Source organism: Rattus rattus, unplaced genomic scaffold (assembly GCF_011064425.1).
Source record: "Rattus rattus isolate New Zealand unplaced genomic scaffold, Rrattus_CSIRO_v1 PGA_scaffold_81, whole genome shotgun sequence".
NCBI classification, from domain to species: domain Eukaryota; kingdom Metazoa; phylum Chordata; class Mammalia; order Rodentia; family Muridae; genus Rattus; species Rattus rattus.
The window spans coordinates 193,687-204,438 of record NW_022651198.1 but is presented as its reverse complement, the minus strand read 5'-3'; the positions used below and the strand labels follow the sequence as shown (position 1 = coordinate 204,438).

Genomic DNA, 10,752 nt, shown 5'->3' with positions numbered 1-10,752 from the left:
CCTGGCTATGCTGGCTCTGCAGCCAAATTTCAGAGCAGTTGTGTCAGTGCACATGGACAGAGGAAACCAGGGCTGAGCGGAGACCTGGGAGGATCACGAGAGGAGACGGTAACGGCACTGAGTGATAACCATGCTATTTGGGTACCTAACAGGGGATAAGTAAGTGACATCAGCGTAAAGGTGGACTGACCCAGGGACCCATGAGTCCCAATGCACATTACTGCTGCCATTACGAGCTAATAACTACATGCTAAGAGCTGTAATTTGAAAAGCTGAAATGCAAAATGTCCCCAAGTCTAAAACTCTCTGAACTTCACCAAGATGCCACAAGTAGATTCTATACCTGACTTCACTGAAAATACTGTAAAGGGTTCATGATCACTCTAAGTCGGGTCTTGAAGTGTATTTGACCTACAGTTTTATTTTGAGTCTGTATAAAACCCCTTGCTGCTTTAAGAAAAACATATAAAATTACCTTTAGGCTGAGGGCCAAAAATGTATATGAAGCATTAACAAATTGGGTACTTAGGCTTGGATCCCATCCCCAGGATTTTATATTATACACATTTTATACATTTATAAATATTCTAAAACCAGATATTATCCCCAATCTGAAATGCTTCTTGTCCCAAACATCTCAGGAGGAAGATGCTCAGGTATTGCGAGCATTGAGAAAGGGAATCTGACTGCTTCTCACACCTCCCAGTCCTGCACCTTACAAAGACCTCAGATGCCTCCGAAAGTCCCATTAGCCTAAACCTCACACCTACCTTTGTTGCTCCCAAGGTTTGAAGACCCTTTAAACAGACCACACTTGTGTGGGCAACATTAGATACATCCCTAGAGGTCCATCTGGTTTTAAAGTTTGTTTTTTTTTTTTTTGTTTTGTTTTGTTTTTTCCTTTTTTTTTTTTTTTTTTTTTTTTTTTCGGTGCTGGGGACCGAACCCAGGGCCTTTTGCTTCCTTGGCAAGCGCTCTACCCCTGCGCTAAATCCCCAACCCCTTAAAGTTTGTTTTTTAAACTCCTGCTGAATCTACATGTGTCTAGCCCTTAGCATTGGCAGGAATAAGAAAAACAAATGCCCTTGCCCCTCAGATAATTAAACTTCACCCAGTTAGAGCTGTGACCTCAGGGCAGGACTTCTCCGTGTGCTGAAAATCTCCCCTGGAGTCCTGCCCCTTTGTAGGCCAGGGTGAGCTGGGACCTTTGTTTGCTTCTGGGACTGGGATTGACCCTAAGGCCCCACTTACTAAGCGCGTGTTCTGCCACTTAACTGCATCCCAGCAGATAGGCGACCTTTGCAGTAGTAAGATTCTGCTGAGGGATTGGATCTTTATTGATCTAAATATATTGTTGCACTGCTTGTCTCGAATCATTACAATACAGATGCTATTCACCCAGAATGTGGGAGGATTCAGGAATATGCACCCCAACTTATCCTACTGTGTGCTGAATCTTAAAAGCTGTTAAAGAGCTGGTGTGGTGGCACACTCCTCTAATGCCGGCATTTAAGAGGCAGATATATAAGGTTCTCTGTGAGTTTGAGGCCAGTCTGGTGTATATAGAGTTCCGAGACACCCTGAGCTACATAAAGAGACCCTACCTCAGAAAAAAGTTAATAAACAGAATCAGAGGTCGTACTTCTACTCAGCCACACCCTCTGTCCCAATTGTTTCCCCTAGGAAAGCCAAAGCACTCAAAAACTAAAAAGAAGTCAGACCTGACTCCAAATGAGCAGGAACTGGGAACCAAAGTGAAGAGGACGCATAAAGAAAGGAATATGGAGCTGGCAGCAGGGCTCAGCACGTCAGACACCACCGACTCCAAGGAAGCCGGTGGCACCTCACATCGAGGGCTCCTCCGCCCACACTCTGCCGCTGGGCGACTCCACTCACGCTCTGCCGCTGGGCGACTCCACTCACGCTCTGCCAAGTGGCTTTCTCTTGAACTTGATGCTCTGGATAGTCAGGTTGCAATAGATGGAAGGTTATCACGCTCCCAGGCCACGGACGTCACTAGTGATGTGGAATCTGAGGAGGTGAGAGGCCATGGAGACCCTTCCAAGGTCTGGGCAGGAGCTCTCACCAGGGAAGTTCTGTCCTCACTTGGCAGAACTGCAGATGTAAAGGAAATGTCCCTAAGTAGGCTGTAGTGTCTAGAACAGCCACATCACATGGTGGTCTCACATGTTCTACTTTGATGCCTTCTGACCCTACTTAGAAGCCAGACCAGATCAAAGACACAAGGAAAAAGGCTTCAGCTGTCTGAAGTGGGCAAGGCATTCTGTGATGCCCCACATTGCCAGGGAACTTATCCAACTCTAAAGAGTAGGAGGCCGGGGCTGGAGAGATGGCTCTCGGTTAGGAGCACCGACTGCTCTTCCAGAGGTCCTGAAGAGCAGTCAGTGCTCTTAACCGCTGAGCCATCTCTCCAGCCCGCGTCTGACTCTTCTATAGCCAGACTGCATCTAGTAAAATAGTCTCTTATCAGGAGCCTGCCCTCCAGCCTAGCTTTAAACTCCAAGTTTTTAAAGCTCCAGGAGCAGCTCCCTCCCAATTCCACCCAGAGATTTTCATTTGTTGCACCAGGTGGAGCTCTGGCATATTTTAAAGATCCCTGGGCAGTTCTGAAGCACAGCTTGGGTTGCAAAGGCCAGAACTTCTGATACCCTGAACATTATGTGGGCACCTCTGTTATCCCAGTGAGTACTGGACACAGCCCATGAGGAAGACTGTCTCAGAAAAGCTGTGCTCTTGACTGTAGTCAGTCCAACCCCATAGCCAGGCAAGCAGAAGCAGATTCTGCCACTCAGGTGGTAGTGTGAACTTTAGGACTCCATCTCTGACTAGAAAAGGGCCTGTCTGGGCTGCAGCTGGCTCTGTCCCTTACACTGATAACACTCTGGTCTCTTAGGACCTCCAGGATAAGAAGCAGCAGCTGAAGGCTTCTCAGGACAGAATTCGAATACAGAATGCAGAAATGAGGTGGAAGGAGGTGGAGCAGGGAAGAAGGGAGCAGGAGAAACTGATCCGGCTCCAATGGGAGCAGCTGGAGAAAGCAGAGAAGATAAATGAGGAGCTGGAGTTGGAGCAGCAAAGGCGCACTGAGGAGATCCGGTGGGCCAGCAGCCCAGGGACACAAGGCAGGGCAAACCTTTACCAGGGGCGCAGCTCAGTGCTAGGCTCATGACCTGACACCAAGTCACAGGAACAGCCTGGACCAGAGATCAAATTAAGATACTGTCTTGATCACGTATGTGGGTTACTCAAGATAGATGCTTATGGGGAATTCCTGGAAAAGCTTTAAGATTCGGCCCAATCTATCAAGCTCCTCCCACAGTCTGCACTGTACTGGGCCTTTCACCTGTCTTCACTCTAACTTTACAACCCCATGAGGCGCAGAATTTCAAAATCTACACTTTAGGAAAACGTTGTTTAAAAGAACAGAAAAGAGGGGGCTGGAGAGATGGCTCAGTGGTTAAGAGCACTGTCTGCTCTTCCAGAGGTCCTGAGTTCAATTCCCAGCAACCACATGGTGGCTCATAACCATCTGTAATGGAATCCGATGCCCTCTTCTGGTGTGTCTGAAGACAGCTGCAGTGTACTCACATACATAAAGTAAAATACATTAAAAAAAAAACAAAAGACAGTGCAGAGAATTTAAGGCTCTTAAATCCTGGGCAACAGTGCTAAGCTGAAACTTCTAGGTTTCTTTCTAGGCCTCTCTTGCCTCTCTGCCCTTCAATCCAGAATGTAGAAAACCTGTTCTCTGAAGGGGCACTTCCTGGGGCCAGAAGGCTATAGAGTTAAGTGTCAGTTGTTGAAGCCAGTGTTCTGCCATTCCTCTGATACCTCCCGTGTTCTCAGCCTAAGAAAGCAGAGACTGGAGGAAGAACGGCAGCAGCAGGAGGAAGCAGAGAGAAGACGAAGGCTCCAGTTGCAGGCAGCCCGGGAGAGAGCCCGGCAACAGCAAGAGGAGCTCCGCAGGAAACTGCAAGAAATGCAGAGAAAAAAGCAGCAGCAGGAGGCAGAGAGGGCTGGTGAGAGAATTCCTGAGCTTTTTGTATCTCCCATCCCTTGGACAGAAAATATTTTAAACCCACTTTAAGCAATTTTATTCCTATCCTAGGCCTTAGTGCACAAGGCACTCCATGTATAGGCTAAGTGTTCCAGAATGATAATTACATCTAGCTATAGTGGGTTGAAATAAAGAGATGGAATGTGAACGGAAGACTCAGGTGGGAACAATCACAGGGTAGGACTACTGCTTCAAGAATTGCCCTTGTCAGCTCAAACCCCTCTAGTTGCTCCCTTCCTCCTGCAGGCAGAGACAATCACACATCCTTCAGGTGTGGATCAGATAATGTTCCAGCATACTTCTCAGGATGAGGGTTCAGCAGATGATGCTGTGTCAGTTCCTGGTGTTTCCTCTAGAGAGACCAGTTAAGTAAGCACTCTCTAGATGCTCATCTGACTGACTCTCCTCCCTACAAACAGCACACTGTGAACTCAACAGACTCTGGGAAAATCTTCCCTAAGGTTTTTAAATGTCCAATGGTACTTTGACAGGGGACTTGGGTAGTAAACCCAGAGGATCTAGCAGATTAAAAGGAGAGACCAAAAATATCAGCTGCTCTGGTGATGCCTGCTGAGCCCAGCTCTTTCTGCTCTGCAGAGGCAGAGAAGCAGAGGCAGAAGGAACTGGAGCTGCAGTTAGCCGATGAACAAAAACGCCTGATGGAAATGGCTGAGGAAGAACGGCTGGAGTACCAGCGGCAGAAACAAGAAGCAGAAGAGAAAGCTAAGCAGGAGGCTGAGGAAAGGAGGAAACAGGAAGAGGAAGCAGCAAAGCTAGCTTTGGAAGAAGCCACAAAACTAGCCCAGGAACAAATCAGGTACTGGTACTGAGGGGGTTGGGGGGAGGGGAACAGACTGCTGTCAGGGATTGTTCTGAGGCTTGAAGGCCCAGTGCCAATGCTGACCACTGCCTTTAAGCTCGAAATTCTCTCAACCCCTACAACATGGCTAGAAAGACCAAAACACAGAGCCATTCTTCAGCTACAAACAGCGCAGGATCTATCTTGGTTTACGGAATTTGTATTGAAGCTTGATGGAAATTTAGAGATCATTTATCTTGATCTTGTTTACAGATAAAAGCGAATCCCAAATCAAAATAAACCACACAAAAAAACAAAACACCAGGGCTAGTGTACAGCAGGGTGGTAGAAGCTGCATTGTTTGCTGGATTTAACTCCCCAGTGAAAGAGAAGCAAGATCTCTACCAGGACCAATAAATGAGTTATGGCCAAAACCAAGACCATTATGCAAATTGTAGACTCTCGGAATTCAGAAGTAGGTACATTCTAGGGTTAAGGATGAAGAGGTACTGAAAAGAAAACTGTTCCCTTTTTAAACTAGCAACAAAATGCTATGCAGAAACACTTTAAACTGTGACAGGAAGCTTATTTTAGATTGGTAGCTCAGAGCAAAGGCTTCTGAAAAGGAATGTCCTAAAGGGCGATATTTTATTAATTTTTAAAGATTTATTTATTTTAGTTATATGAATACACTTGCTATGTTCAGACACACCAGAAGAGGGCATCAGATCCCATTACAGATGGTTGTGAGCCACCATGTGGTTGCTGGGAATTGAACTCAGGACCTCTGGAAGAGAAGTCGGTGCTCTTAACCACTGAGCCATCTCTCCAGCCCAAGGGTGAGGTTTTAATAATAGAGTTAACCACACAAGAATGGAGATGAGTATTTCAGGACACAACAGTAAGTGCACAGCGTGAGGAAAGCAATGAGACTCAATGCTGAATGAACATGAAGCCTTGCTGGAATGAGACTGAACAAGTGGTCCTTTGGATGAAGACCAGACCTAGTGAGTGTCGTATTAAGAGAAACTACACAAAGTTAACTTACCTGGGCCAACAGCATTTTTCTTTTATCTGTTACAATCATAAAGCACTGAAAGGTAGCTGGGTGTGGTGGGTACAGGCCTATAATCCCAGCACTTGGGAGGCAGAAGCAAAAAGGCTCTTGGAAAACTACTGGGGGAGCTGCAGTAAGATTCTATCTCAAAACTGACAGAAGAGGTACAACCTCTGAAAGGTAGAGGGACAGCCTGGAAAATCATGTTTCCAACATGAAATGTAAACACTTCTCCCTTGAGTTATAATTTTCCACTAATTAAATTGAATCTATAATACTCTTTAAGAGGTTCAGAAAGAGAAGGCATCAAAACTCTCAAGACTTCTCATTAACTTGGAGTTGTTCCTTCCCTGGACTTTAACTGTTAGGGGAATTACAAAATAGAACATTGGAAGAATCCTAATTCAACTTCAACAGGGCAGACATCATGTGTCATGACAGTAGTAGTGTGAGACAAAAAACAAGCTACTAGAACACCGACTTTCCAAGAAAAACTGAGTTATTATGGAGGTACTGAAGTGATTATAGAAAACTAGTCCAGATAGCTGAGAAAAGGAAACCAAATAACTAAAGGAACAGTGGGTCACAACACCAAGGACTAGAACTCAGTACCAACTATTTCATCTGCATCTACGACATCTGTCCCTGTACTTTAACCACTCTGTTTCTTCAAGTCACAAGCAAAAGAATCTACTTTAATCCCAGCAGTTAGAAAGCAGAGGGAGAGACAGATGGATCTCCATGAGTTCCCAGGCCAACTGGTCTAAACAGCAAGTTCCAGGACAGCCAAGGGTTACACTGATACTATCACAAAAAAGCAAAAAACTAAATAAGGCAAACAAGCAAGTCTCTTCCAGCAACACGAGAACTGAAAATTATGTCTTTCCTTTTCCTTTTCTAACAGGAATCTCATGATGCTCCCAAATGCTCTTCCACTAAAACCCATAACCAACAGCCCAAATCCAATTACCACCCAACCCAAATCTAACACTCTACAGTGTTACTGGATGGTTACACTTACAGTACTGGATGGTTAATCATTTCTTGAATTGGGGGTGGGGTTGTCTCCTTAGGCAAAAAGCTGCTTTGGAGAAACACCTTCATTTCCATCAAGAACTCTCTAAAGAAGCCAGTGGTCTGCAGTGGACACAAAACATTTCCAGACCATGGGTCTACTCGTATTTCCAGTCCCTACAAACTCCCAAGCCATAAGGCTAGAAGAAACAGTAAGTTGAGAAGTGGTGACAGAAAAAAGCTATATTTGTATAATAAAACTCTGGCCTGAGCTCCGTTAGTTCCATTCCACCTCAACCACACCCTAGGACTTTCTTTACCCTGGAACCTCTCTATTCCCAGCACTCCTGCATTCCACATACTGACCCAATTAACTCTTCACCAACTTAAACCAGTTGTTTCCTTTAGAACTATATAATTTCAAAAGCCTTGGTATCTAGACTACCATTACATAGTTCCAGTTGGAGATACTAAGTCTTAGGATATTCTATGTATTTCAGTGTGTTCAAGAGTTGATGGTAAATAAAAACTGTCATGCAATAACTCTGGATAAGCTAAGAGTAGCTAATCACATCCCTCTATAAGGTAAAACGACAATTTCACCCTGAAAATCTAACACAAACTTCAAAGGCATGTTCAGAATCACTTGATAGAAGTTCAACTGACCAAAATGAGCTGTTTTGTGAGGAAATTCTCTCAATCCTCAAAGTGCAGATCTAGAGCAGCATATGTGAGTATGGGAGCAACTGCTAGCGTGTAGCTGCTAAAGCTAAAACACTCTTCCATCATACTAGCCACAGTGAAGTTGCTGGGGACTACGTCTGCAAAGAAATAGAATGATTTTTTTTTCTCTTTTAAAAATTTATTTCATGTATGTGAGTACACTGTCACTGTCTTCAGACACACCAGAAAAGGGCATCAAATCCCCATTACAGATGGTATGAGTCACCATGCGGGAGCTGGGAATTGAACTCAGAACCTCTAGAAGAGCAGTCAGTGTTCTTAACCACTAAGCCATCTCTCCAGCCCAAAACAAAACTATTTCATCACCTCAAACATTCCATCATTATTTTTGATCCTTGAGAACGAGATTTTATTCCCAACTATGCCTTGAAGAACTTACTCATAAAACTCTAATCATCCTATCAGAAGTCCCAAGTCATTTAACAGCTCTTTCAATGTCTAACAATCATCTCTTAACGAAGCATTACAGGATGCTCATTAAGACTGTTAGAAATAAAATATAAAAGGATGCTAACTTAAGTAGTATTTGGTTTTGTGGTTTTGGTTGAGAAGGGATTTCTCTGTGAAATAGTCCTGGCTTTCCTTGAACTCCCTTGGTAGAAAAGACTGGCCTTAAATTCAGATACTTGCCTGCATGACAACCAAGGGACGAAAGATGTGTGCCACCATCCCCAGCTTATTTTTCCCAACTTTTAATCCACACTTAAGTCTTCTCATTACTTCATCAAAACACACACACAAAAACTTATAAAGAGGTAAGTAGTTGGTCACCCCGTATCAATAGTAAAGTCAAAGACAAATGCTGGCGCTTGTCACTTTTATCCTTTTTACTCAGTCCTGGATTCCACAGAATGGCAGGGCCCACACCCAAGTTAGGAATTCCCACCTCAAACCTTTCTAGACACACCCAAAGGTCTTTCCAGAGTGATTTTAAATCCAGGCAAGTTGACAATGAAGACTTAATCATCACACTGTCCACATTAATTCCCTCTAATTCCTGTACAAAGCAAATACCTTGCATTTGTGAGGACTATTATTAGGGATTAATACTCACAAGGTATTTGCTTCCTCCATATAGGAATTACACTTCTCCATCCTAGAAATGTAGCTAATTTTCCATTCTATACTGCAGGAATTGAGTAACTTCTTGTTTCATGTAAAATAGAAATAAAATAGCCAGAGACAGGAGGAAGAGAGTGAAAAAAAAGAAAAAGAAATAGCCAAACACTATGGATAAGACCTGCGAATTTAAGTGTCACCCCATTTTTCTGCTTGCCAACCCTACTTGCAGTCATTAATACTTAGCCAGACAATCAATACACACTCAAGAATCCACTTGCAAGGAAACTGCCACTGCTCATTTTATTTTTCTCCCTTCTTTTGCAAATCTAGGATGCTGCACTCATGCACCACATGGAGAGAAATTATTTCTACAACTTAACTCCACCACCAAATGCTGAGACTTCATTTAAAATGCAAACAAAATTATAATTCTTAACTATATAGTCATGAATTCTGGGCGGCTCAAATAACAGTTCTGTTACTTGATCTTGACAAATGATATAACTCAAAGATTTTCTACAATCAAATCGAAATTCCAGTTAATTTAAAATTATAATAGTAAATGCCAGGTGACAGTCTTAAAAACTCCACTTTAAAGCTAGGGTCAAGGGGTTGGGGATTTAGCTCAGTGGTAGAGCGCTTGCCTAGCAAGCGCAAGGCCCTGGGTTCGGTCCCCAGCTCCGAAAAATAGAAAAAAAAAAAAAAAGAAAAAAAAAAAAAAAAAAAAAAAAGCTAGGGTCAAATGTAAGTTTCTCAAGGCAATATGCTTTTTGAGCAAGTTACCTGAGAAGAGTATGTAAGTTTTTCTTTTTTTTTTTCTTTTTCTTTTTTTTTTTTTTTTAAAGATTTTTTTATTTTATGTACAGCATTCTGCCTGCATATGTGACTGCAGGCCAGAAGAGGGCACCAGATCTCATTACAGATGGTTGTGAGCCACCATGTGGTTGCTGGGAATTGAACTCATGACCTCTGGAAGAGCAGTCAGTGCTCTTAACCACTGAGCCATCTCTCCAGCCCGGGTATGTAAGTTTTAACAGTTTATAAAATGCACATGCAATAGGTTTTACTTGCTGAAGTAGTCAGTGGCACTATACTTGGATACCATAAAACTGGATGTATACGTATATAAATTCTGAGTCATTGAGACTTAAAAAGTACTCTAAGAGGAAAAAAATAAAACCAGTAATGATATCCTATATTCTTTCCCCCCTAATTGATTAGATAATAAATACAAGAAGCCAATCACTGGGCAAGAAGGAGGTCCGAGAGAGGAAGAGGGAAGGCAGGCAAGGACTTTGCTTTGGGCTACAGGAGCAAGGCAGACAAGACGTAGGAGGAGGTCGGAGGCTGTTAGTTCGTGTGGCAGATCCACGAGGATGCACTACAGACGATTTCAACAGAAGAGTTGATAAATTTAGGATACTAGGTCCTATGCCCAGCTATCTGCCGATTCTAAACTAAGATTGATGTCTTCCTTCTCAGGGCTATTCAACTGAGTTCCAAGGAAAGGTAACCTTGGCAGAATGTGGGTTTGCGAGGATGGGCCCCAGCTAGCTGCAGAAATTTGGGAGTGCTGAGCTGGTTTGGCAGCAGCCAGCGGCAGGGTGGAGAGCGATTTTGGAGCTCTGGAGAAGCAGAGCCAGCCTTGGTGGGACAGGCTCTGGCAATAGGGAAAACATGTGGTCTTGAGATCAGTACCCGGCTGGGAACAGACCAAGACCTCTGGCGGGTGCTTAGCCAGTGATAGCCAGGATTGTTTTTTTAATATTACACACTACAGGAATAGCACAATCTAAAGATATAACAGTAAGTTTTTTAAAAGGAATTTAGCTAGTAGCCATAACTAAATTCTTGATTCAGAAGGCATTCTAGAAACTTTAATACTTCAAAGCCATTAAGTCATTACTGCACAGTGCTAAAGAAATACTCATGCAAGAAAATCCTATCTGGGGCATTTTTACTTTTCTCCCTACATGGCTAAAATAAAAGGAGCTTTAG

At 43.5% G+C, this 10,752-nt stretch overlaps 1 protein-coding gene across 1 annotated transcript; it reads left to right on the top strand.

Annotated features, from left to right (window-relative positions):
* The first annotated feature begins 284 nt into the window (after positions 1-284).
* On the top strand, positions 285-7,239 carry LOC116889763 (uncharacterized protein KIAA2012 homolog). Its single transcript, XM_032890623.1, has 6 exons — positions 285-330; positions 1,684-2,039; positions 2,915-3,117; positions 3,868-4,040; positions 4,676-4,895; positions 7,008-7,239. Exons 1-6 carry the CDS (start codon positions 285-287, stop codon positions 7,144-7,146), a joined length of 1,137 nt encoding a protein of 378 aa, XP_032746514.1. The 3' UTR covers positions 7,147-7,239.
* Positions 7,240-10,752: the final 3,513 nt, after the last annotated feature.